This window comes from Pogona vitticeps, chromosome 5, assembly GCF_051106095.1.
Source record: "Pogona vitticeps strain Pit_001003342236 chromosome 5, PviZW2.1, whole genome shotgun sequence".
NCBI lineage: Eukaryota > Metazoa > Chordata > Lepidosauria > Squamata > Agamidae > Pogona > Pogona vitticeps.
In genome coordinates this window covers 48,179,026-48,206,646 of record NC_135787.1, presented here as the reverse complement: position 1 = coordinate 48,206,646, position 27,621 = coordinate 48,179,026, and the positions used below count along the sequence as shown (strand labels likewise).

Genomic DNA, 27,621 nt, shown 5'->3' with positions numbered 1-27,621 from the left:
CTCCCTTCCACCACAGGACTGATCCCTGCCCAAACAAACTAGGTTTTATAAGATTCCATAAACCACTCACCTTTGCCCTAATTTTACTTCCAGCCAGCAGGGGGAGAGGAAAGAGCCTGGAAGAAGGAACTTACAACTGGGGAGTTTTCCAGAAACAGACATGCAACTCACGCTAAACTCCCAGCTCCCCAAGAGTGCCAACAAAATTGTTTCAATCGCTCATTCAGCACTCCTCCTCCTCCCCATGACCTCTGTTTGCAAGCACTAAGGTCACATCTCTCTTCCTTTCTGTACAAGATATTATTTTAAAGCCAAACATAGACAAACATTTCAGAGCTATAGAGTTGACTTCATGGCACACACAAACTTTTTGATCTCCTCTTCTTCTCCTTTCTACTCCAGTCAAAAACATACATCACCACAACTACATGACTGAAGCCACTGACATCTGGCAAGTGATAACTACATCTTCTCTTCCAAGCAAGTGCTGAATATAGCCAGTTCCAAGTGAAAGAAAAATCATCTCACGCTTATGAAAACGGAATCCTTAAGATACACAACTGGGTAAAGAAGGAACTGTAGTGCAGGAGGGAATGATAGCAGAACGTTCCCCTTTCTGCTTCCCATTCTGTTTTCCTTCCTACAGAGTTAATGGGCATTTACTTTGATCACGTGCAGTACCTTAATATTGCCCAAGAAGAGCAACATTTACACCACACCGATGAATAACCTGGGCAGGAACCTAAGCCTTTTTTTTAAACCCACAGATCGTTCACTCCCTTTCAGGCTGACCTACCTCACAAGGTTGTTGACTGGATAAATAGGGGAGGAGGGCAACCATGCACGCCCCTTTGAGCTTACAGGAGGAAAAGCAGGATAGAATGTAACAAAAACATCGCCATTATTAGATTCCTTGAGCATCTCCCCCCCCCCCCGTCCCTCCAAATAAAAGACTCGTAGTAGCCTATTAAAATATGGGAAGGCTGGCAGCCAGCAAGCTCTTTTAAATTCCATCAGCTCAAAATAAACCAGGTATGTAAACTTCACTGGCGGACAGCGAATTTTCGATTTTTTTCCTACTTGGCCCACACACCTGTCTAAAAAACAGATTTTAATGGCTCTTTACCTTGACGGGAAACCTGGCATGCAGGGAAAATCATGACAAAGAGGGTTAAAGGAATCCCGGACAACTCAGTGCCCTGGGGATGATCTCCCTTCTCTTACTTCCTCACTTCTCCGAAGGGGCTTTCTTGAGTTCTCACGTGCATCGGTGCCCTGTCTTCGCAGCCCCCCTAGAAAGTCACAGGCCAGGTTCCATCATCCTCCACGTCCAAGGGGGAAGGAGGAGCAGCAGCGAACTGAACTCGCCCACAAACGTCGGACGGAGAGCCCACACTGGCAATCAGTGTTCGGAAATGCGAGAGCTTCTCGGCGGGGCGATCTCTTGGGAGGAAAAAAGTTCCCAGCAAGCCCAGCAGGAGAAACTCCGCCATAGTCGTCACGCACAGAGTGGTGAAGGGCATGCTGGGAAGCGTAGTTTTCTAATTTTCAGAGTGCAGTAGAACTCAATCACGACTCGTAATTGAGACTGATACCTGCAGCTGTGTGTGTGTTTGTGTTCAGTCGTTTAGTCGTGTCCGACTCTTCGTGACCCCATGGACCAGAGCACGCCAGGCCCTCCTGTCTTCTACTGCCTCCCGGAGTTGTGTCAGGTTCATGTTGGTTGCTTCGCAGACACTGTCCAGCCATCTCATCCTCGGTCGTCCCCTTCTCCTCTTGCCATCACACCTTCCTAACATCAAGGTTTTTTCCAAGGACTCTTTTCTTCTCATGAGATGGCCAAAGTACTGGAGCCTCAGCTTCAGGATCTGTCCTTCCAGTGAGCACTCAGGGTTGATTTCCTTTAGAACTGATAGGTTTGTTCTCCTTGCAGTCCAGGGGATTCTCAAGAGCCTCCTCCAGCACCACAATTCAAAGGCATCAATTCTTCGGCGGTCTGCTTTCTTTATGGTCCAGCTCTCACTTCCATACATCACGACAGGAAAAACCATAGCTTTGACTATTCGGACTTTTGTTGGCAAGGTGATGTCTCTGCTTTTCAAGATGCTGTCAAGATTTGTCATCGCTTTCCTCCCAAGAAGAAGGCGTCTTTTAATTTCAGGGCTGCTGTCTCCATCTGCAGTGATCATGGAGCCCAGGAAGATAAAATTTGACACTGCCTCCATATCTTCCCCTTCTATTTCCCAGGAGGTGATGGGACCAGTGGCCATGATCTTAGTTTTTTTGATGTTGAGTTTCAGACCGTTTTTTGCACTCTCCTCTTTCACTCTCATTACAAGGTTCTTTAATTCCTCCTCACTTTCTGCCATCAGAGTGGTATCATCTGCATATCGGAGGTTGTTGATATTTCTTCCGGCAATCTTAATTCCGGCTTGGGTTTCTTCCAGTCCAGCCTTCCGCATGATGTATTCTGCATATAAGTTAAATAAGCTGGGGGACAATATACAGCCTTGCCGTACTCCTTTCCCAATTTTGAACCACTCAGTTGTTCCATGACCAGTTCTAACTGTTGCCTCCTGTCCCACATATAGGTTTCTCAGGAGACAGATAAAGTGGTCAGGCACTCCCATTTCTTTAAGAACTTGCCATAGTTTGCTGTGGTCCACACAGTCAAAGGCTTTCGCATAATCAATGAAGCAGAAGTAGATATTTTTCTGGAACTCTCTGGCTTTTTCCATAATCCAGCGCAAGTTAGCAATTTGGTCTCGAGTTCCTCTGCCTCTTTGGAATCCAGCTTGTACTTCTGGGAGTTCTCGGTCCACATACTGCTGAAGCCTACCTTGCAGGATTTTGAGCATAACCTTGCTAGCGTGTGAAATGAGTGCAATTGTACGGTAGTTGGAGCATTCTTTCGCACTGCCTTTCTTTGGGATTGGGATGTAGACTGATCTTTTCCAATCCTCTGGCCACTGTTGAGTTTTCCAAACTTGCTGGCATATTGAATGTAGCACCTTAACAGCATCATCTTTCAAGATTTTAAATAGTTCAACTGGAATGCCATCACCTCCACTGGCCTTGTTGTTAGCCAGGCTTTCTAAAGCCCACTTGACTTCGCTCTCCAGGATGTCTGGCTCAAGGTCAGCAACTACATTGTCTGGGTTGTCCGGGATATCCAAATCTTTCTGGTATAATTCCTCTGTGTATTCTTGCCACCTCTTCTTGACGTCTTCTGCTTCTGTTAGGTCCCTCCCATTTTTGTCTTTTATCATGTTCATCTTTGCGCAAAATGTTCCTTTAATATCTCCAATTTTCCTGCAGCTGTACTTCTGACTTAAATTCCCACTATTTTTCCGCCTCTGCCACTGTGGGAAGGCTACGCCACTCTTTCGCCATTGGAAAGCTATGGAATGGGAGTGGAAAACATGGAGCGGCCGAAGGAATGGCAACGGAACGGCGGTTGAGAATACTCCAAAGTCCCAGGCTGCGCCCTGCTCTACATGTTAGTAGCTCTAACTGGATTTAGTCTGAGGCGAGCTTTTGGGGGCGGGACTAAGAGCCTCCTTCTTTGTAGGCGGGCCTCCACTTCTGCTCTATCATTGGGCGTATGTCGGCTACTTGCGGGGCGGGTGTAACGCCTATCAGCCAATAGAAAAGGGGCTACTGGAGAATCCTGCGACCAACCCCTCGCAGGCGGAAATATAACCGCCACCAGCGCGGTTATATTTCAACCTGCGAGGGGTTGGTCTTTGCCCCCAGGAGGGCTCCTAGGCGGGCAGAGCCGCTGAGAGCTTGCCGCTGGAGGTGGGGGTGAAAAAGGTGTTGTTTTTTTTTTTGTGGGGAGCGGTCGCGGCAGTCTCGTCCCTTTGGCCTTTTGAGTGACGAGCGCTATCCTGTATTGTTGGCTGGCGGGCGAGTCCTTTAACACTCAGCGCATTTTGTTGTCTTTCTCCCAAAAGGGAGTTGCAAAATTTTCCAGAGAGCAGTCAAGGAGTCCAGCCAGTCAGTCAGTAGGCCTGTCAAGGCACCAAAGGGCAAGCCGGCCCACCTTCCCTTCTCCCACTCCCGTTTTTGTTAACGTGGCCGAAAAAAAAAGAATACAAGATTCAATATACAGTATAGTAAGTCTTCAACACCATTGTGGAGAAATATCCCCCCGTGTCGTATTTCACGTGGGTGCGTTTTCATATAGAGATATACGTATACAGTAGGGTATCCGGGGGATGGGTTCCGGACACCCTCTCGCGGATGCTCGCAAACGCGGCAACCCTAAACGTCGAAACACTATAATGTACATTGCGTGGTTTCTAGTGGCCAGTTCTGATACCTACACCCTAGAACTACATATAAGTAGGTACAGTACAGTATTTCTAGGTTTCTTTAATGTTTTTAGCCAGCAAACAAGTGAATTGGCAAGATACTGATCCTGCAGATAAGGAGATCCTCCTGATTCCAACCAGGAGAACAAATGTCACAAATCTGACATCAGAAATGAACTGCCAAGATGTGAGAGCTGATTTCACAACCTTCCAGGACATTCCTGCAGATCTCAGACTACCTTTTAGGGAGGAAAGGAATTGCAAAGGGAAATGTGAGGTACAAACAGCTGCAAAGCATATACAGTATGTGCAAAGGTCAATGGAATTGAAAAAAAATACATAAGGGCCAGGGATTATAGGATTGAAACCTTATTGCTTAGCAGCTAGAGTAGGCTCGTTGAATCATTGTGGATTCAGTGAGCCTTCAGCCTATACATGTTTTATCTAGGCTTGGATATACCAATATCTGAAAAGCTCTTTTCCTTGTTATAATCGCAACACAATTTCTTGAAAATATCTCATCCATGCTTCAGGGACACCATTATGCCAACAGCCAAGCTGATTATGCTACTTTTAGCATGATATCTATGTAATCAGTACTATGAATGTGTTTACAATGTTGCCAGTTGGGAAGTTCATTGCTACTGTAACGGCTAACCCTGTTTTCCATCTCACTTGGTTTCTACCCTACTACCATGTAATCAGTGTATTTAAACCGGTGAGCCACCTGTTCTGCTCCATGTGTCTGAAGGAAGAGAATAATAATCAACAAAAATATGCAATGAGATATGTCTGTTAGTCTTTAAGGCACCACATTATTTTTGTCTTTATTTTTATTTCATTTTTGTTATATATAGGTATAGCCTTGCTTTAGTTGCAGGGAAGAGATCAAACGAAGATACAGTATGTCTTTAACAGAGGTTGTACTGTGTATTGGTGAATGTCTGTTTTGACAGTTAATGTTCATTAAGTACCAGACCAACGTTTATGAGATCTGTTTTAGGATGTGATTACACTTCAGTTTGATTTGCAGTCTGCATTATGTTTGAAATCGCAATCACTGCTCACACTGTTTAGATTCTCAGATTTACTGGAACTGGATCTAAAGTAGAAGGATGGGATACAAGGAAAGGTCAGACACCCAACCACATCCTGTTTCGCCAGTTTGCAGGGAGTCTGAGTTGGCTTCATTAGCCCCCTGCCAAGACCTATCTTTACCTGAGTCCAAATTCTGCTCACTGGGTTCATATTGTCTATAGCTTGTGACTGGTGCTGGGTCTTCCAAATAGTCCCCAGCCAACTAACTCCCTTTAAGGTGGGCTTTTATTGTCAGATACAGGTTTTCAGGCCCCCAAGTCCTTCCAGCATCATAAGTGCTCCTTCCAACACTTCCTTGTCCAGCTGTTGAGTTGGGGCCAAGTTATCTAGCTGGACTTTGGAGTTTACAAGGGGACCAGGGTTGATGATAGGCTGAAGGTCTACATGCCTCCTTTTCACCCCCAACCATAAGCACTCCAACCTTGACCCATATCACAGTTTCCAGATTCTCAACAGTCAGCATATATGCCTCGGAATACAAAATATTGGATCTAGCTCCATTGTTGACTTGCCCCAGTCCTTTGTCTCTAGTTCTGTAGAGGAAATGAGTCTGCCTCCTCCTTTAAATTAGACATCTTCCAACTGGATCTGCCTCCTTAAAGTGTGACTTTGGGATCTCTTCCTCTCATGGATCCTCCATCTCTTTGTGTCCACCTGGTACTAGGCCACCAGGCTTTCCAATGGTGCTCTAGGTGCTCTAGGGCAGTGGTCCCCAACCTTGGGCCTCCAGATGTTCTTGGACTACAACTCCCAGAAGCCTTCCTCACCACCTCTGCTAGCCAGGATTTCTGGGAGTTCAAGTTCAAGAACATCTGGAGGCCCAAGGTTGAGGACCACTGCTCTAGGGCACCTAGGGCATCCCTCTTGTGAATTAACTGGGGTGAAGTATGCCAGAGAAACTGGCTGTTGGTACAGTAGAATGCCAGTATATATACCATTTTAATTAGTAATTCAAAACCAGTACTAAGCAAAATAAAATTACACTATAATCATTGTAATTTCAATAATTATGCAGTGGATTTTGAGATTCTTGTGAATCTCAATCTCAGGCCTGTGGATTCAAAATTAAAGGAGTAGTGTTGCTTGCATTTTTACTGAAATCAGTCCAACTGAATTCAGTGGGACTTATTCTAGATAGTATCTTCACACCAAGCTGAAAATAGGTAAGCAGAACATACTCTGTAGAAAAAATGTATAACTGTTATATGCCTTCCTGCCTTAGAAGAGGATTGAAATATATTAATCTACTCGTATCTTTTCTAATATATTTAGATAGCCCTGCTTTGAAAGTTCCTGTAATGTTTAATGAATTTCAAAATATTAACTTTTGCATTAGTTAGAATAAGATAAATCAATATCTATAAAACATCACATTGTTGACTTTTCACAATTAAAACAGTTATTACATGATCATTCCTCAAACTGTCCTTTTATTTACAAACACAATAATATCTGTAAATATTAATGGAAACTAGAGGTAAAATATTTATTTATAGTGAAGTTCAGGACATTCCAAAATGGAAGTATTCAGCATCTTTTCTTAGTCTTTAAGAAGTCCAGCCAAACACATATAAAATCTTTTGCAACAAAAGACCATTGCCACACCTGTCTTTGTATTCATTTTACAAAACTGAAGTCATTAAAAAGTACTCTTTTCTCATATAAAAATGCTATTCTTCAGGGATGAGGACTTTTTAAGCTATGTAAAATAGAACAGTGCAGTTCTTTTTACAAATATTCATCAATCCAAGTCATATCAGCTTTTTATTGGCATTTAACAGAGCAAACCTGGACTTCTCTTATTCCCGGATTAGTGAATATAGAATTGCAGTATTAGAAGAAATCTGCCTAGGTTTAGGTGAAAGATGGAATCCATAAACTTTTTAACTTAAGTATATATATTTTAATGGTCTAGTTGCAATACAGCTCTTTAGATTACCACTTTTATTTCTTTTGCCTTTAGATCAACCATTCATAGATATGCCCCTCAACCAGTAATCACCAGCATAAGTAGAATAAATAAATAAATAAATAAAAACAAATATATGGAGACTATTTGCAGAATATAGTCCAACTGTTATACGTTAAGGTGCCTTAAGGTGTCTTTTTGAGACAACAGATGAATGTGCTCTCTCTATGGAAATTGCTACAGCACAACTATTATTTCCTTTCAGCTCTTTTTCAGCCAGTCCACGAACCTCTTCTGGATATTTCCTCAAAAGTTCCTAATCACATTTACTGTGTTAGTGACCTGTCTTTTATTTTACTCAGCCCTGGACTTATGGGATCTGGTCTGGTCTTCCATCATTGTAAATGCAGCATCTTCAGGATAACAAGAGGAATGTGTAATTTTCAATGAATGTGTCTTGTTTTGAACCATCTTCATGTGTACCAATTTAGTCTTTCTGAGTGTGTGTGCTTTGATCTCTCACAGGAATCTGTGTAATAGGTAGGTTTTGCCAACTCAGCTGAAGTCTCTTCTGTAGGCCACATTTCAACCCAAATAAATGATGGACCATACATTTTCTGACTTATTTTACTTGCTGAGGATCTTCGTTGCTGGTAATTGTGCCATATTTGATTAATCATTTCTTTAAAGGGTCTGGTAGTCAATGTATAGAGAAGAGGGTTCAATGCACTGTTGATTGGTAATATAAAAATCACAACCCAGGACGTTATAGAACCTAAAGGAAACAACACAATATTGATATAAAAGGAAGAAATAATATTGACTTAGCAGAATCTCTGTACTTGTAACAAGTAATATATATGCTTTAATTATGGGTTTTTACTTTGTTGGCGTGGGTTTCTGCAAGCTCTCAAGTCCTACCAGCATTTCTGTTAGAACAGAAAGGCAGGATTCTGCTTTAGAAGCGGGAATAGCTATTTCATTGATATCCTAAAATGCATCGAGATATCATCTTCATCTGATTGAGTACTCAGAAGTTAAATGCTGAAGTACTGAAGCCAGCAAAAAACACCTGAGAAACAAAAGGAAGATACTGTCTTGAGGAACACAGGGTTTGTAAATCTACATTATAAAAACACCCCAAAAAAGAGCCATTCCAGAAACAGGTTCTGCAAAAACTGAGCATGTGTCTGTAACCATGGAATGTGAGTGTCTATTGGAAAAGAGAAACAGAAAATTGGTAACAGGGTAAAGGAATGATTTTCTTGGGCTCCTAACAGCTTGTAATACAGTGTCATACTAGAACTCTGAACAGGAGGACTTATGGTTAGTAGAGAATATACTGAAGAATCTTCATGTGGGACCTCATCTTTCCAGAATGCAGAGGAAATCAGTATTACCTGGAATTTCTACTTGAAGCAAAGAAAGCAGTTTTAGGATAAATATGGGTATCCAACATAGTGCATCAGTGAATACAATGAAGAAAAAACGTTTGGCAAGGGTCATCTCTTTCTTCACATGATTCTGGATTTCCACTGCTGTGATGGTGGTTTGATGAACACTATAAAACATGCTTCCATAAGAGAATACTATGATGATAAATGCTACCAAGTTAACACCTGTTAATAAAAGATAAGATGAGCTTCAGTGCCATTTACGGTCTTGGGTAGAACGCATACCTAAAATGCTATGATTCTAGCAGGTACAGAATGCTAAGTAAAATATTCGGAATGAAAATCTAAATAGTTCTATGCACTTATTTGTGTACCACAATAAAAAAACCTTATAGTCTAGGCTAAAAGTGTTCCATTAAGTAAATGTAGAATTAGAAACATGCTACAGAACAGAGAAATTTGTCTATACGAATTTGTCGTATACTCCAGTTCTGGCATGAAAAATAAAATTTTAACCACAATCTGCTCCTTTGTCACCCCATATTGATGTAAGCAACTTAATCTAGAAGATTAATTATTGTTACTGTTATTAATGCACTGAGAATTGGAACCTTTGCTGATCCACTGCAAAGCACCTTTGTTTGATCTAACATAAATCACCTTGAGATATGCTAATAGATCCTGTTCTATCTTTTGTTCCCTTCTAAAATACATTTTGAGATAAACTAAGAAGAACATGGAATTTGCTTACCTAGAAAAATGATGACAGAATAAATCTGACCTCCAGTACTTTCGGACTGCTCGGAGTGAAGGGGAAAACATACCCCATTAGTGCCATAGTAATTGTGGAAAAAATTCTTATTGCTCAGTGGAATAAAAGCAACTACAAACCCTATAGACCAGATGAGAACCAAAATGGAAATTGTCCTGTATTTTCCTGGCTTCAAGAATCTAAAGGGATAAACTATGCAGATGTATTTTTCCAAAGTCAGGTAGGTTAATAATAAAACTGATACTTCGGTGGATAAAATGGCCAAAGATCCCACCAGCTGGCACTGGATACTGTCCATCCATAACTGAGCATGCTTATTGTATTCTCCACGATATTTCATGTCAAAGGCACCAATCACAAATAAGTATATACCCATCAGACAATCAGCACCTGTGAAGAAAATGTAGGTTACTGTACCATATTGCTATTTCTTGTAATCCAATTAACATTTGTAACATTGCTTATAGAAGAATCAAAAACAAAGCTGAGGAGATTGGTGGGTGCTGTGGATGTGCCACTTCACTGGCAAAAGAGATTGTACCAAAAAGACAGGATTTCCACCAGGAAGACTTGCTGATACATCAGTGCAAAGCTCTACCGATGTAGATATACCTTGGTCAAGCAGGACCTGAAATTGGACATGCTGGGATATTTGTTGGGGTGGCCTGGGATCTGGAGAATCCAAAGCCACCTTGTTCTCTCAACATGCCCACATTTCAGGCCTGAACTACAACAGTACTGAAATAGTTATCATTCCTAAAGTTAGTATTAAAAGGATTATATTAAAAAAAATGAATTTCAAGCCCCATTCTTAAGTTACCAGCTGATTTTCTGTCTTATCTATACCAGTTTGCTCCACTGAGATCTGAACTCAGCTGGATTCAAAATCCATTACACTGGCTGACAGGATAGCTCGGTGGTTTAGGTATCTGGCTGCAGAGCCTGAGCTTGGGAGTTTGATTCCCCACTGTGCCTCCTATGATTAGAGCCAGCCTGTGTAATCATGAGCACGCTGCACAGTTCTAGGATACCCCAAGAAAGAGGGAATGATAAACCACTTTTAAGTATGGTCTACCCAGAAAACCCTGGAAAGGCTCGCCATAAGTCAGAATTGAGGGCACACAATTATTATACCAGTTCTAGATTAGCTGATTATCTTTCTTACACACAGATTGTTTTACCCTGAACAAGGCAGTAGTCTACAATTCTGTTTCCAGCTATAGCTTCATCATCACATCCCTGCTTACAGTTTATCTGGAATCCTAAGCGTGCTTACTATAGACAGATATGATGACCTCATAAGTAGAAGTGCAGACTCTTTAACATTTGTTTTTCCTAATATGAGATTTTTGCTCATCTGGACAGTAAGAACTAGCCTGTTTTTGTACAGTGATTGGTCATAGGAGAGAAGCACAGCATTAATTTGCAAGATGATGAGAGCAATATGTACCATATTTGAAGGAATAATATTTTATTGCCTTCTAATTGTGAAGCTGGCATCTCTGCCATAGTTTATTTAATTTATATGCTGATTTTCTCCCAGAGCAGGGATCTTAAATGGCTTACAGAACAGTTAAAAACAGCATAGAAAATTTAACATATATTAAAATTGCAAAAGCTAAAGCAGAATAAAGTTTATTATATTATTAAAATACACTAAGATTAAAACACTTTAAAATCATTTGACCAAGATACAAATAGCAGCTTGCCTTAAAAAAAAAAGAACCAGTGTGTCAGTTGTGTCAGTTTATTCTCTGATCAAATGGCTTCTAAGACTCAACACACATCAGACTTCAACACATTATGCACATACTACCTTATTTCATCTAATATTTTAGTGGGTTCAGTTCATAAGAGAGGGGAAAAGTTATTTTTTCAGATGTAACTTCCCAATATATGATAGCCAGGATGGCCAGCAGGCTTACAGTTTGAAGCACAGGTTTCCCAATCTGTTTGGGGCCTGATAAGGAGTACATGTTTTATGCTTTGTTTATGCTGTTTTGTTGATTTTGCTGGGGTGTTTTAAAATATATTATTATTATTATACTTTCCTTATTGTCTCTGTGTGTATTTGTTTAATTTTTGTTAATCGCTCAAAGTAGTGCCTCGTGGTATAAAAGTGGAATTAATGGATGGATGGCTTTCCTAAACTGTATCAAGTTCAAAATCCTTTTTAAAATGTTTTGAAAACAGCATACTCACAACAGAGGGACATTATTGAAAGAGCGTGGAGTTTGTTCTCCGATCGAATGTAAGGTCGCATACATATGACAAAGATGTTTCCAAAGCATGTGACAGCAGACACAACCCAGACAAACACTCTCTGTATAATGCTGGCCAGCAGATTCTCAAAGGATGAGATTCCATCAGTATTTGGTTTGCAGCTGCGTACATGAGGAGCATATCCACAATACTGAAACTTCTTAAAATATCTAAGGGGGAAAAAGAAAAATGGGCAGCTTTTAATAGTCATAATGATGAAAATGGAACTGTAATTGAGAGAAAATTAACGCAGAACTAGTCAGATAATACCCTACAATGTTTTTAGTTTAGCTTTAGTGGACAGGCCTGAATCCACTTGCTAGGCCCAACTAGAGGATTCACTGAATCAAAGTAATTTTACATTAAGATTCTCTAAACATTCAGCATTTGATTCAATGGGTTTGCTCTAGTTGGGAACAGCAATTGGATTTTAGCCATAGCTTATATTAATGTAGATGGCTGGATCACTCACTGTGTTGAAGCACCTGGCTGGGGGTCAGGAGTTCTAGTCCCCATATTGCTTCCTTGGAGAAAAGGCAACCTGTGTGGCCATGAACAAACTACACCGTATGAGACTGCTCCCCAAAGAAAGGAGTAGTAAACCACTTCTGAGCATTTTATACCTCGTGTTAAGTTCACCCATGCTCCTGTTTCTTTTTCTCCCTAAACCAAGGGTTCACGCTGGTGACGTTCCCTCTCTCTTTCGCTGCCACCAATGGATTTATTTATTTTTATTTATTTATTTATTGTATTTATACCCCGCCTATCTAGTCATTTCGACTTTTTTATCCATCCTGTAAAGGACTTTAGCTGGACACTGGCTGCCAACAACAGGACTTGTTTATTGAAGGGTTTTAGGGTAATTCAGAATCACAGGTGTCCTTTATTCATTTCATAGAATCACAATCATTGAAATCTCAAATATTCTGCCACACATTCGATCACCTCCTGTTTTTTTAATTCACATTAACCAGTTCACATTAACCAGTTTACAGTCGTGCCCCACTGGACGATTACCCCGCTCTACGATGAATCTGCACTACGTCGACGTTTTTGCAATCACAAAACAATGTTTTAAATGGGGGAATTTCGCTTCATGTTGATCGGTTCCTTGTTTCAGGAATCGATTTTTTGCTTTATGACGATCAGCAAACAGCTGATCACTGGCTTTCAAAATGGCCGGCGGCTTTCAAAATGGCCCCCTGCTGTTTTCTAGGACGGATTCCTCGCTATACAGGCACCGAAAATGGTCGCCGTATGGAGGATCTTCGTTGGACAAGCAGGTATTCAGCCCATTGGAAAGCATTAACCATGTTTTAATGTGTTTCAATGGTTTTTTTTAAATTTCGTTTGATGATGTTTTCGCTCTACAGTGATTTCGCTGGAATGAATTAACATCGTCAAGTGAGGCACCACTGTATCTTTGTTAGTTACAGTTCTCAGGCTTTCTCTGACTCTCTCTCTCTCTCCAAACTTCTCTCTCTCCCTCCCTTCCTCCCTCTCTCTCTCTCTCTCTCTCTCTAGCTGCCTTAACTGCCTCTCTGCCTCTCCTGTCCTCTCATAGGCTTATGCAAATGAGCTCCTGGTATGAGTGATAGGCATCCGTCACACCTAGAAAACCCTGATAAGGGCCACCTTAAGTCAGAAGCAACTTGATGGCATGTAATTATTAATGTCACTGTGCATAAAAACTAGTGGCATTTTAAGTACAGCATTTTATACCTTGATGCAGAAATGAGTATTATCCAATGCTGCAGTTTCAACAGCAGTTTGCTTAAGGAATAAAAATAATCCTTTTCGATACAGTGATATGTAAGTCCATCCATAAAGTATTATGGAATAGGAAATGTCAAAAGACTCTGTGTGGTTCAATTTGCTGACGCTGAACAGGTTTGTACAACTCTGGTCCTGAGTTTGCATAGATAAGCTCCCAGCAGAAGCTGCTAATGGTATGTGGGAAGCTGCCTTATTCTGCGGCAGACCCATGATCTGTCAACAGTATCATCTACACTGATGCAACTACTACGTACAATTTTTCACCTAAGGATTAATCCAAGTTGTTTCCATTTTTAGCATACAATACAAACAACAACAACAAAAACCAGAAACAGAAGGGAAAGAGGAGGCAAGATGTTGGCAAATGGATGGCTAGCAGTGAGGAAGAGGAGAAAGGCAGGGTGCCACGCAAGAATAAAAAACCCAGTGGCAACTGTGCAGCTGCTGCTGCTGCTTCAACCAAGCCACACACTTACGTTGGTCAGCATACTTTCTGCCAGCACTGCAATCAGGCTGTGTGGCTGCAAAGAAGTGGAAGGAAACAGGAGGTATTGGGGGCAGGTGAACTAAGTGAAAAAAGGCGAGGGATTTTAATTTAAGCCCCCCCCCCTTTTAAAAAAAATCAACTCCCTGCCATTGAGAACAAATGAAAACAAAATAAACCTTGCCTTTGGGAGGGGAGAAATAGCTTGACAGATTCTGTCCTGAAAATACCAAATCAAAACTTACATAATTAGGACAGTGGGAAAAAAAACCTGACCCCATCAGTGACAAACTGGATGTTTTCAGAGAATAAAGGCTCTGTCTGGAAAACCCCCAAAGCAGATCTCCCTGAGCAGGCTGTTCTATCATGAGTCTGCCAGAATCAAGAAGGTCCCGCTTCTCATCATCATGCCATGTACAAATAGTACTTAAATGGGATCTTCCAGATTATTTTACCACCCAGGGAGATGAACTGAGGAAAACAATCCTCAGATAGAGAAATCTAGGGACAAGTACTGCTTCAAAAATCCAATCTTGTTCAACACATCTACAACTGTGATTGTTCCAGCCAAACCAAAGAAAGAATTATTAAAGAGGAGCAAAGCAAGTTTGAAGTAAGAAAAAAAAATCATGCTCACATGCTGAAAGCCTGTCAAAATTACAGGTTGAATGCAGTGAGCCTGACCCCAAAATGTTCTTTGTGGTGATGCATTGTCTTGTCAGCTTGGATCATTACCTGCCTCAGGTTAAAGTTCTTTGATGTGGTGTAATGGTGCTTCTTACCTAGTGGTTATGTTTTTAATGTGCCCATAATTGAGATTCTGCTACAATTTAAGATTATCCGCACAGAGTATAGTCATTCTATTATGGTGAATGCAGGTTCAGAACTAGGGATGGCATGTAACGGTCCCCTACATAAAACTTCCCTAATGTTAAAAAACCAAAACAGCTACAACACAACTGGAATTAGCAGGAAGATAGACTAACTTTCTATGAGAAACTTAGAATTTTGGTATATAGCCTTGAAAAAGAATAGCTGCATAGAGGGTACTTACATATGGGAAAGCTCTCTAAGTGGTGTAAACATTCTTCTTTGGATGTTTGAAATTTCAAAACCTTCAAGGCTTCTGTTGTATTGGGAGCAATGTTTTAGATATTAATAAGTAGGAAAAAGTTAGGAAGAGGCAACTGAAAAATACACACATAGGAATAATAATATTCTTGCTCTTTCAACATGATTGTCATGGATTCAAAATGTATTTTCATGAGCAAGTTGAAGGAAGGAGAAGTGAAACCCACTAAACAAGTGTGAATATTAGGCTGCTTGATCAATTCCTGCTCAAGGCTATAATGTCTCAATACTTGAACTAAAAACATCATCTTATATACAGTATGTCTACTAAAAAAAGACCCACTGAGTTGAGTGATGCATGTTTCCTGATAAGTGAACAATTGTTAACCGTAATTGACTTACATATTAAGTGATCACACTTCATTACAGCTGCATTGACTCATACATTTTTAGAGAACAACTTTTTTGATTGAATGTTTAATAATCTTTCAGTATTTGAAATATTCTAACTATGGTAAAATCCCCTCTTTTTTACAGATTTCAACTAGCGATTATCTAGAATATTATTAAATACTTCATTTATATCTTTGGACATAAAGTTCCTGCCATCTCCAGTAAATGATAGTTTCTCCTTAAATAAAAGTCATTTTATATTGGAATGCATTCCTTAATGCTGACAAAAGGCTGATTACCAAAAGGACTACACACACTTACAGTGAGTTGAGCTTTACAAGATAATCAAACTGGCCCACTTGTATTTGCTGAATTGGATTGTATGAAAGATCTCTGTAAAAAAGGTAAACAGTGGCTTTAATTTCAATATGATAGCTGTACCCACTGTACTGGATATTATCCTGCGTCATTTATAGCACTTGGATTAAGTTCTATTTAAAGACTGCCCAGCTGGCTGGATAGTTCAGTGATAGCAGAAAAGCCAACAAAGGGGTGAAGAAGAAGAGGAATACGAGGAGCTGAGTTACTCCAGATCCAAACTCCTGCAGCCCAGACTCAGAGCCATTATGCTGGCACTAAATTAGGCCAGGGTCACAGTAGGCCTAAGTAATTTCTAGGCTGGGACAGGATTGGATTTAGCACAGCCTTGGCTGATTTAGCATCAGCTGAGCCACCCCTCAGCCATCTTGGTAACTGAAGACTGGGTCCTAAGATTGCTGACAATAATTAATAACAGGATCACTTTGGAAATTTATCTCACTGAAGACAGAATAATAAACACCTAAGCAAGACTGTTCTGCATACCCATTTTAAAAATTAATATTTCATATTGTATATAAGAAAACAAGTTTAAAACAATCATTCACACAGAGTAACCAAATAATTACAAAATCTTACAGTTTTGAGAGTTCTTTCAGATCCTTAAACAGGTTTGGAGGAAGCAATTCAATCTGGTTGTTGGCCAAATCTCTATTGGGAACAAAACCAAAACAACAGAACAAATCAAATAAAAGCAAAACAAAATCTGATTCATAACACTATAGATTACTTGTTTTGCATCAGAGTTTCTGCTAGAGATGGGGACAAATAAAAAAATGATGATTCATTTTGATTCATGATTTGTCAAGGTTAATGACTCAATGAATATGAATATACAAATATTCTTCCCTGAATCAATGAATTGATTTGTCAATTCATCTTCACTTTAAACAGGTATCCAACTGGCCCCTAAGCACCTAGAGATACCAAATTTGCAGGGAAGCTTCCCCAGACGGGTTACTACAACTCCTGAAAGCTTGGTGAACATTGGATAATGGACCCCTGAGTTATATAGTCACAAAGAGGACACCCCCAGGAAAGCTCCCCCCAGGTACTTAGAGAACCCAGAATAACAACAGAGCTTCCTATGTCTTTTCCCAACACACATGCCAACTTGGGTGAAGATTGGATATTGGACATCTGAGTTATTCACCCACAAATTGGGTCCCCCCAGGAGAGTTTACCACACGGCACAGAAGCCCATTCTGCCTACCAGCCTCCAATCAACTGGTCGGAGGCTGATAGGCAGCCACCCCCACAGCCTACCCACCTTCATTAACCTACCTTAGCCCCCCAACATCCTCTTACCTTAATCGCTGCTGCCAAGGTCTCTTTTTTGGCCTCCCAGCCACACATGTAAAAAGGGAGATTGGGTGCCCTTCGCAAAGATGTCGGTTGCAGCTTCATTTAGGTTAGGGAAGCTGCTGCTGCCATCTTCGCAAAGGGCAGCCTGGATTCCCTTAAGGCAGGCTAAGGGAATCCAGGCTACCCTTTGCAAAGATGGCAGCTTCAGCTTCTCTACCCTAAGTGAATCTGCAGCTGCCATCTTTGCAAAGGGCAGCCAGTCTCTCTTTTTATATGAGTGGCTGGGAGGTCAGAAGGAGACCTTGGCAGCAGCAATTAAGGCAAGGGGGTGTCGGTGGGGTGGGGGCTAAAGTAGGGAAAGGAAGGGGGTGTGGGGGTAGGCTGTTGAGGTGGCTGGCTGTGGGATGGGGATGGCTGCCTATCTGCTACCAATCAGCTGATCAGCAGCTGGTAAGCAGAATGGTGTTTTTGTTATTTTTTTAAATAGGAAGGGGGTGGGTGGGGGAGGGGGAGGGCTAAAGTAGGGAGAGGAAGGGGGTGGAAGGGTAGACTGTGGTGTTGGGTGGCTATGAGTGGTGGTAGCTGCCTATCCCCCACCAACCAGCTGATTGGGAGCCGGCAGGCAGAATGGTTTTGGTTGGGTTTTTTTAGTATGAAAGACGAATAAAAATAGGTAAATATTTCTCCCTTTATATTCGTGGGGGTCTCTGGAACCCATGAATATGAAGGGACAAATATTTAACAAATCGGCTGTTTTTGTCGAAAAAGTCGACCCGTTTTTATATTCATCCCCATCTCTAGTTTCTACCCGAAGAAGCATCTGAATGCCATATTCCTTCTTAAAAATGTAAAATCCATTGCTTTTATGTGACATGTCAGAGAACATGGCAAATGGATTACTGTCAGACTAGAGAGAGACCCATCCCTTTTATGTGCCATAATATCATACTGTGCAAGAGCCAATCTAGACAGTACATGAAATACTGTGTGTGATTACATTTTACATTTCTGCCTCTCCCTCTCTCATCAGCCTTCCAACGTTTCTGTTCATTCTTGGGCGAAAAACCTCATTTGTGCCAAAGCAGTTTCCCTCCTGCATAAATCAGTATCCTCTTTGTGTGTCATGGTCCTGGTCTTCATTGCGCCCTCTACCTAATTATTTTTATTTCGGGTTTTTAAAAACCCACAGCTGCATGAACTGTAAGCATTCAGATCACACACTGTCTCATTCCTTCTTGCTAACTGTATGAGAAGCAGCCATGTTGATCAATAAGCAGTATCCAAAATCCATATTAGGTGGTACATGGATGAGGTCAACCCATACCCTCAAAAAGGGGGGGAAAGACCCACAAAATTGTGTACAAACTTTTAAGGGTCACAATGCTACTTTACTGGGCATAGTGTCCCAATCCTTCACCAACCTTGCCTTTTTAAACACTATCTATGATCAAAGGCTCTTATGATCCAGGCAGCTTGAACACAATTTCTCCCCTACCAGAAATGGGGAGTGGTCTATTGAATTCTCTAGAAGAGAGAGTAGGGAGTGGCCTAAGAGAATATGAATCTGGTGCTTATACAACTAGATGTAGAAGCAGGCAACCACAAAGGTCAGAATTCTTTTAATTTCTGCTAGGGATAGGCAAAGTGAGGCTTCCACCTCAGATCAAAGTATATCCCTAGGAGTCTAGGACATCAACTCACCCCCCCCCAATTTTTAAAAAATAGTCTCAGAAATTCAATTTTTGAGTCGGGGCAATTTTGCCACATTTAGAGGGCACTTCAGAAGCACTGGAAGTTCCCACACATCTCTCTCTCTCTCTTTTTTAAAGGCAACTAGTTTTTTTCAACTAAACATTTTTTCACTACAAGAATGAGGGGGTGTTTTGTGAGAGCAGGTGTGACCACCCTAAAGTCCCACATGATTGTGTGAATTGTGTGGAAGCTGCTCGCCCCTGACTTTCTAATCTTGTAACATCCCTTGTGTAAGCTCTCTCTCTCTCTCTCTCTCTCTCTCTCTCTCCACACACACACACACACACACACACACACACACACACACACACACAGAGAGAGAGAGAGAGAGAGAGAGAGAGAGAGAGAGAGAGAGAGAGAGAGCAGGTTTCCTTTTGCATACCAAATCCCTCACTGGTTCCAAAATCAAGTGTACAAGTGGTTGTGTGAAGGGAGCCCACAGCAGGGGGGAAACTGCTAGATGGTTGCCCTTGGACACATGCTTTTTCTTGAACTGAATTTTAGCCCATGTGGTTAATTTGCTCTGTGGATGGGAAAATACGTCTACTTACAGTTCTGCTAACTTCAGAAGAGCGGCAAGGCTGTTTTCATGTAGAGACCTGATTCTGTTTCTTCTCAGAACACTGAAAGAAGACAAATATATTTTAGTGCATTTTCAGGATTCTGATCCTCTATTTATACTCTTTAAGATCTGTCAGGGTATATGGCTACAGTGATATTGATGGTTATATGGGCTTTCATCCATGGTAATGCCATATGTAGGCAATTCCCTCCCCAGGAAGTCCAATGCAAGCAAGCTGTTTCAAAGACTTTTTTTTCAGCAAAAATTTTCTTTTACTTACAGTACTGTTAAACTTCTACAAGATATGAAAGTGACGTTTCTTAAACTGTGGATGTTGTTGCCCTCAAGTTCCCTGAAGAAGAAGAGAAAATTATTCTGTGCATTCTTGATAATAAAGGCTTTAATGTTGCCCTATAGCACTGTGAGTGTTGTAGTAATCTTTTGATGTTGTTTCTTTCTGAACAATTGTAGGAGAAAGCACATTTCAACACAATTTAAACTCTGGTTTTTAATGAGAAAGAAAACAGCATGCTTCTTAAATACACGTAATTACTACATTTCATTTTCTTTTCTGTAGAAAATCTTTATGAATAACAATTAAGATGCTTGCAATCCAAATTAGCTCTGATTTTTGTAGAAAAATGTGGACTCACAGCCAGTTTAGCCTTGGCATGTATTGACAAAGATGTTTATCAGGCAGGTCAGCAAGAGAATTATGCATCAAATCTCTGGCAGAAGAAAAAATATTATTAGAGGTAGTAATGATAATCACTAGGATTTAACTATCAGCAGCAGTTTTATACAAAATCCCTTTAAATTTTTTAAAAATATACAAACTTTGTATTGAATTGAAAAATTATTTTCAGTATTAGACATGTGCAGCTTCACAAAATTAATAGGGTTCCTAGAAGCACCGGTGGTGCAAATTTAAGTGAGCTGCTACAGTATTATGGTGCTAAAAGCCCTGGAGTGCATTTAGTGGTTATTCAGGTATACAGCACTATTGCAAAAACCTAAGCATATCCCATATTATTCGCATTCTGGCTAAAGGGAAGATTAGAGGAGAGAACAACAGTTAAATTTAGGGGCAGTGAGATGGCTAGCTGCTAACCTCAATGGGTTCTGTGGATAACTCTTCTAACATTAAAAAAAAAAGGATTGGGATACCATTAACATGTGTGATAATAATGCATAATGCAATGAGTTGGATTGCCAAGCTCAAAAACAATAACAGTAATCACCTGGCAGTAGGGTCATTAATGATTAAAGAGATGAGCTCCTTTTTTCCAATAACGTTCCACACTCTGGCTTCAGTATCAGACTGACACATGCACATTGTTCATCATAGTTCTTGCTTTTAGCAATATTACAAAATTCTAATTCATTTTTTTGAAAATTAATTTCTCAGTACTTACAGGAGAATAAGTGAGCTGAGGCCGTAGAAGTTTAATGGAGTGACACATTTCAATGTATTGTTTTCAATTATTCTGTAAATCAAGTAAAAATAGGTTGCACACTAAAATTACAAGTCCAGGAAATTGGCCAGTTTCTCCCAGATCTCTAAACTGTATGAACTGTATGCATTTTAAAAAAAGGAATACAAACAGGTTGTCATGATACACATTTTAAGAAAGTTGCTACTAACTGTGGAGCCACGCTGCCACTGCCAATATGCTAACTACTAAGTGCCACAGATTCTCCACAGATTCTCCATAATTGCTAAATAATGGATCAGCTTTCTTAATCAGAGATTTATCACGCAAAAGTCAATTCACATAGATGTCTGGATCAAATGATTATTACAACTATGTGGTTTTGGTGGCCCACATAGCAGTGACCACTCTGCACAGTATCTAGCTGTACAACACTAAAAGCTATTTTTACTTCAGGACCATTCACCCAGAAAGGAGAAGCGAGACTGCTGGAATTATCCTTGTGAAAAAGGTGGTGGTGGTGGTAAATAAGCAATGCAAGTTTATTAATGTTACCTGCCAGGTTCTTTTGTTCTTGTTTCAGAATGCTGATTTAAAAAAAATATTCCGGGAGACTCCAAGTACTTTTATTGGAAAACAGGGATGTTCATCTGAAGCATTTGCTTGTCACTTTTAAGAATTTTTTTGGCTAGTCCTTTCTCGTTTCACTGACCTTTATTTTGAAGCTGTGATATACTGCAGATCCCATAAGACAATATTTCCTATGGAAAGGCACACTGGAAGAAAAATGTGCCTTCAGAATACTGACAACGGTGTCACTAACATCCCCTATTCTGCTCTTTGCTTCTAACTCACAGTTGCCAGGAAAGCCAAGGGTGACAATGTCAAGATCTCCAGCTTCGAAATCATTTTGCAAAGAGTATAAAAACAAACCATACTAGAGATAAGGATAGGAAAGGGAAACAATTTCATCCGAACCTATCTTCTGGCAAGACTGCAAATTGGATTAGATCCGTTTCTTTAAGAAACAACACCGTGAACCTTCTTTCCTGAAAGAATATACTGTATGCTTTAAAAAATGCATACGGCTATATTCCAACAAATTTCCGTGGGTTGTGTTTTTATTTCATGCACGAGAAGTATTATGTTAGGAGTTGCAAAGCTTCCTTGTAGCAGGGGTTGTTCCTCTAAGAAATAAAAGGGGCCCCACTACAAATTTAAGACACCTTCCATACTTTTGACAAAGTACATGCCAACAGATGAAGAAATTATGTCGGTGACTGAAGGTCTCTTTTAGAGTACAATATATTTACATGGTTCCATTCAGAAATAAGCCCCTTTGTTTCCAACAGGGGCCTCCAACTTGGTGTTCTCCAGTTGGATCTTTATTCCTGTTGGATCTTTATTCCTGTTATGTTAAGCCTTACTTAAGATTCATATGATTTTTCTTCCACCGCCCCCATCTTTTAGTCTCCAGACTTCAGAAAAGGAATAGAGGCATAGTGCTCACCCAGGTTTGGTTACCTTTGTGAGGAGGACACTGATATTTGCAATATCACCATATATTTACAAATCCATAGGTTAGGCAAAGATGAAGGCAGAGCGTATTAAGCACCCAACAGGCAGCCCAAATACAGCAGAGTCAGGAGGAGAGAGGAAGAGGACAGAGCCCAAACACAAATTTGCAAGTTCTTCTCTGGGACCCTTAAGAAACTACCAACTGTACCTCTGATTGCATTCAACTTTACTGTCCACAAATGTGTATTTCTCTCCAGTGAATCTTCAAATATTTTGGGCACAGTGCCAGAAATTACATTGTCAAACTAATGTCTTGTAATTGATGTTTCCAACTGATTTAAATGGGTTTATTTATATTGTTATAATTTTGGCATGTTTCTATGTGCAAACCACCTGAAGCTGTAGTTCACTAAATTAGGAGTATACAAATTCAATAAATAAATAAATAAACAAATCTAACAAATGTACAAAGCTAGACAAGAAAAATCTTTCATTTATTCATACTTCTCTTTGTTTGGAGGATTGAAAGTTTAATCAGTGTTGAATGACTCCCAAATTATGCCTAACAGGACTAAATTAATATATGGCATATTTTTAAGAGTGTTAACAAGCAATACATACTATATAAGATTAATTAAAATCTTGTAATTACGAGAATAGAAAAATGAGAATGCTATCCTCATAGCAGCTCTTCTAGGAGGCTCAGATTTCATAGTTACATTAACCTAAGAGTAACTATGTTTTAAATTAAAGTAAGCATGTTTATTCAGAGGTAATTCCTTCAAAATCAAATGGCCTCTATTCTCTAGTTGCATTAGCTGGAGAAGGGGATATTATTCTGATACAAAACCAGTACATACAGCCATTCAAGCTTATGCAGATCTTCAAAGACACGGGGTTTCAAAAAGGTGATCTTGTTGTGACTCAGATATCTGAAATAAGATTTAAAAAGAAATGTAACAGTTAACATTACCAAAATGACATTGAGCTTTCTCATTTCATTTTTTCCCTTTTTCCTTGGTTTTTGGTATTTCACATTTCTACCAAGTTTTCTGACATCTATGATAAAACTGAGTTTATTGCATGCCTACATTTGTTGGCATGGATCACACTAGTTTTGTAAACATTCTTGCCAATATTTTGTTCAATATTAAAGCATATAGAGACCCAAGTGCTGTGATCTGACAAACATTCAGTCACCTGACTGGTCATGTAACCCAGTGGTTCTTAACCTTTTTGAAAGAAATGCCCCCTTGAGCCATTGAGGAAGTTATCATCGCCCCCCCTCCCCGCGATGATATCTTTTTGTTTGTTTGTTTGTTTGTTTGTTTGTTTGTTTAAGACACTTAAATCCAATGACCCCTGAAAACAAAATTAAATTCCAAGAAAATGAAATGCCCCCAAAAAGTAACATTTAATGATTTAGTTGCAAGTGAATTTTAAGACGCAAAAAGAAATATAAAAAGGGTATAAAAACAAATGCAGGAACTAAAAATTTCAAGACAAAAAGTCTGAAACTAAATTAAAATTGGAGGAAAATATATATTCATGCACACTGTAAAAAGGCTGCAGCCATCTTCACAGGTTTGGCTTGCTCCAGCACCCCCCTACCGCCGCCCTTCTGCTCCAGCGCCCCCACGCCGCCCCTTTTCGTTCTACCGCCCCCCTGAAAAATGAAATCGCCCCCTGGGGGGCATTATCGCCCACGTTAAGAACCACTGATGTAACCTAACCACACTACTGCAGCACATTTTGGAGGTGGAGTTTCATGCATGTAAATGTTAAACAAGATACTGGCCTTTATCTTTATCAATGATACCATGTGTTATCAGTTGACACCCTCCTGTTGCAGATTAATTTGTGATTCTGAAACTTTTATTAAGGAAGGACAGGTGGCACTTTATGAATGTGACAGTGAAGTCCATAATGTTACTGTTTAAAATTATTCAGAGTGAGAGGGCATTGATTGTGTAAACAAAGAACTACAGAAGAGATACTTACAATTTTGTCAGATTGTACAGCCCTCTAAAAGCCTGGCCTGACACAATGCTTATGTTGTTATTTTGGAGATACCTGTTAAGATAACAAAAGTTGATAATCATAGGATATTTAGAATTAAAACTGCCTTGTCACATGCCCTTTAAAAAGGTAAAGGTTCCCCTTGACATTTAGTCCAGGCATGGCCAACTCTAGGGCACTGTGCTCATCCCCATCTCTTAAAAAGGATTAATGAAACACATGAGGAGGGGGGCATGCTAGCTTTGGTTTTTTTCTCACATGAGTGTCTGAAGAAGAAACCTTCTATACATTGGAGTACTCCACATGAAACTGAACTTGATAAAATTCAAGTTCTGGCTCTCATAAGTGTCCTCCATGCGTAGAAGAATCTTGCCTTTTTAGACTTGTCACTTTTCACAATAAGAAACTAATGACCACATGAGAAATACTGTTTGAAATTCTGTTGCTTTGTGTGACAGTTGCAACTAGAGTAGGCCCTTTTGAATCAATGGAATTTATGTAGGAGATGACTAACTAAATCCCCATTGATTCAATTGGTCTACTCTAGTGCAACTTCCTGTGCTAAACTGTAAAGTGTAAAATCACCCTTAGAGATTATTTCACAAAACAACAATGTTGCAGCAGGTTAATATTTCAGTTTTGATATTGGCGGAGAAATTAGAACCCAAAAGTGACCAGTAGCAGTTTAAAATGATATCTTACAGGTACTTAAGATCCTGGTATTTTTTGAATCCGTTGGCAACAAGTTTTGTTAGACAATTCCCTTGTAGTGATCTGGAATTAAAATTATGACAAAATCATGAGAGTGTGAGTGAGCATGATAATAAATATGAATAGGTAATAGCATATATAAATATATGTACAAGTGACTTAACTTTCATTTTAGTGACAGTGAAGTTATACAGTAGAGAGGCATATAGTGTCATAGTGAAACAGCAATGCATCTAGCGTAGTATACATAATATCACCAATGTATCTTGTTTATCTAGAATAGCAGTGCATCAGTCGGGAAATATTTTTAAAAATAAAGCTGTATTGAAAATGAAAATAAGGAGGGGGGGGTTCCTGTTATTTACTAGTGTCACAACCCACCTAATTTGTCACAGGGTTGTCACCTCAGATAATATTACCCACAGCTCCACTTGGGTGCGAACTAACCATCTACAGGCTACACAATGGGATAAATGGGAATATGATTAATCATGGCCAAACCCCTAGAGACCTTAGCATTGTGCCAGAAAGGAAAGGGAAAGCTCTAAATAGGGCAGATTGGAGCAGTCTTAAGTCAAAAGATGTGTGGACACCGTGATTTGATCTGACCTAAACTATACCAAAAGTAGAATTTAAATAGCAACCAATATACCCATATCTAGTTGTCTTGTGTGCTCCCACAGGCATCTGGTGGGGCTACTGTGAGATATAGGAAGCTGGACTAGATGGGCCCATGGCCTGATCCAGCAGGCCTCTTCTTATGTACTTACTGTATGACAGGCTTTCAAGATACTGTATTAATTTAGAATCGTGTCCAGGGTTGCATGATCAACTAAGCTGTTTGCTGACATTAAGCATGATTTAAAATGTAACATTTACCTCCTATTTCCTATAACGCCTATTTATACACATTTTAAACCACTACTCCTTTCCCCATTCCAGCAACCCTAAATACAGTAATAATTGCTGATCATGAATGTATAATGATAGTTGGAATTATACTGAAACCTATCAGCTCTCCAGTCTCTAGAGAGTGTTAATTAACATTAACAGCTTCCTGTAATTAGCCAGTGATTGAAATATAGTTAGCAGTGAAGATCTCCTCTTAATTTTTTTTAGACATTCCCCAGAGCAGCTCTCGAAATGAAATGTCGCTTTACTTTATCTGCACTTAACTGCCATAAACCCTAGAGGGCCATCCAGTACAGCAAATGTTTTGGTAGAAGAACTCAGTCTGGGATGTACTTAAGCCACCTCTCTCTCATTCATGATGTATGAGGTGATCACTGTCTCATGACTGAAGAAGGTCTACAGTGCATTCTGCACTAGGAATCCTAGTTGACAAAAAATTAAACTTTATTTCCTGTGAAAGGAAGATACTATATCCAAGATAAACAACTGCATCTTAAGTCCATGGTTACACCAGAAACAAAAACTCCAAGGATATTTTTATTGGCATATTTTCGTATGAAGGAAGTTGCAAAGCCCATTTTCATTCAAATGTCTTTTCCTCCCTTTCCATTTAACTACTCTGAAGTAAATCCCATTGAATTATTCCTGAGTTAGAATTGCAGGATTATAGTGTTGCGTGTTTTATATTTAATACTCTTTTTGAGAAATTACTCAGCTTTTCCTCCCAAGGAGTAAAAATGCCCATATTCAAACAAACTTTGTATTCATGTGGCTTTGTCTGTGAGCAGATCACATGTAATAATGAAGCTATTAGTATGAATATAAGCACATTAAGAAGAGTCCAGCACCATGCTTTTCACAATGACCAACCTCACATGAAGTCCACTAATATGTTATGAGCCCAGTAATGCACTTGTACATGTGTTTCCCTAGGATTCATGCTTTCTCCAAAGCTATTCAATGATCAGAAAGCAGTCCTCTGTCATCAGGAATTTGATGATCAGGAAATTGACATCAGGCATTTGATGATGTCAGAGGAAAGGGCTTTGCAAGAGTGAGTTCCAGGCACTAATGTCAGCTAGCTACTGGTCTACAACTGGACACAGTTTATTTTCCAGGCTCCCACTTCAAAAGTCATCCAAAATTTCTTCTTTACTTACATCATAGTAATATTTGAAGAGACCAAAGGAACGGTGTGCAGATTGGCATCACTGCAGTCTATCTCTAACCCACGGCACAAACATACTGCTGGCACTGAATCAACCACTGGATAAAGAGAATATTATAGATCAGGCCAATGTCGGAGTGATGGTGTGGAGACAAGAGAGATATATAATAAAAACACCTCCCTCCATTATTTAGTGCAGTGTTTCTTAACCTTTTTCCGAGTCACAGCCACCTTTTATACTAGCCAAGTAATCTGCAACCCCACCACATTTGCATAAAAAAGGTGGGACTCCCACTGTTGAATGTGGGACAGAATCAAAGCAACATTCCCCTGGTGGACACTGGATGGCACTGCAGTGGTTCCTTCACCAATGCCAACACTGTCCTGA

At 40.0% G+C, this 27,621-nt stretch overlaps 2 protein-coding genes across 4 annotated transcripts in view; both read right to left on the bottom strand.

Annotated features, from left to right (window-relative positions):
• Positions 1 to 1,523, bottom strand: part of ETFDH (electron transfer flavoprotein dehydrogenase) — a 33,435-nt gene extending 31,912 nt beyond the window's left edge. The window contains exon 1 of one of the 3 annotated variants that reach the window (XM_020781414.3): positions 1,127 to 1,523. In XM_020781414.3, the coding sequence (XP_020637073.2) occupies positions 1,127 to 1,146 (20 nt within the window). In that variant the 5' untranslated portion in view covers positions 1,147 to 1,523. Of the gene's footprint in view, positions 1 to 70; positions 655 to 1,126 lie in introns of those variants that run through there. The other 2 variants (XM_020781412.3, XM_078376670.1) reach the window with 2 other exon arrangements.
• Positions 1,524 to 6,881: 5,358 nt separating this feature from the next.
• Positions 6,882 to 27,621, bottom strand: part of RXFP1 (relaxin family peptide receptor 1) — a 38,561-nt gene continuing 17,821 nt past the window's right edge. Inside the window, exons 4-18 of the mRNA XM_020781408.3 lie at positions 27,226 to 27,331; positions 25,145 to 25,216; positions 24,425 to 24,496; positions 23,284 to 23,355; positions 20,888 to 20,959; positions 20,126 to 20,200; positions 19,753 to 19,824; positions 19,462 to 19,533; positions 16,433 to 16,504; positions 15,797 to 15,868; positions 15,066 to 15,137; positions 11,692 to 11,921; positions 9,469 to 9,879; positions 8,724 to 8,942; positions 6,882 to 8,098 (exon numbers count right to left, since the gene is read on the bottom strand). Of these exons, the coding sequence (XP_020637067.3) occupies positions 7,797 to 8,098; positions 8,724 to 8,942; positions 9,469 to 9,879; positions 11,692 to 11,921; positions 15,066 to 15,137; positions 15,797 to 15,868; positions 16,433 to 16,504; positions 19,462 to 19,533; positions 19,753 to 19,824; positions 20,126 to 20,200; positions 20,888 to 20,959; positions 23,284 to 23,355; positions 24,425 to 24,496; positions 25,145 to 25,216; positions 27,226 to 27,331 (1,991 nt within the window). The 3' untranslated portion in view covers positions 6,882 to 7,796. The remainder of the gene's footprint in view (positions 8,099 to 8,723; positions 8,943 to 9,468; positions 9,880 to 11,691; positions 11,922 to 15,065; positions 15,138 to 15,796; positions 15,869 to 16,432; positions 16,505 to 19,461; positions 19,534 to 19,752; positions 19,825 to 20,125; positions 20,201 to 20,887; positions 20,960 to 23,283; positions 23,356 to 24,424; positions 24,497 to 25,144; positions 25,217 to 27,225; positions 27,332 to 27,621) is intronic.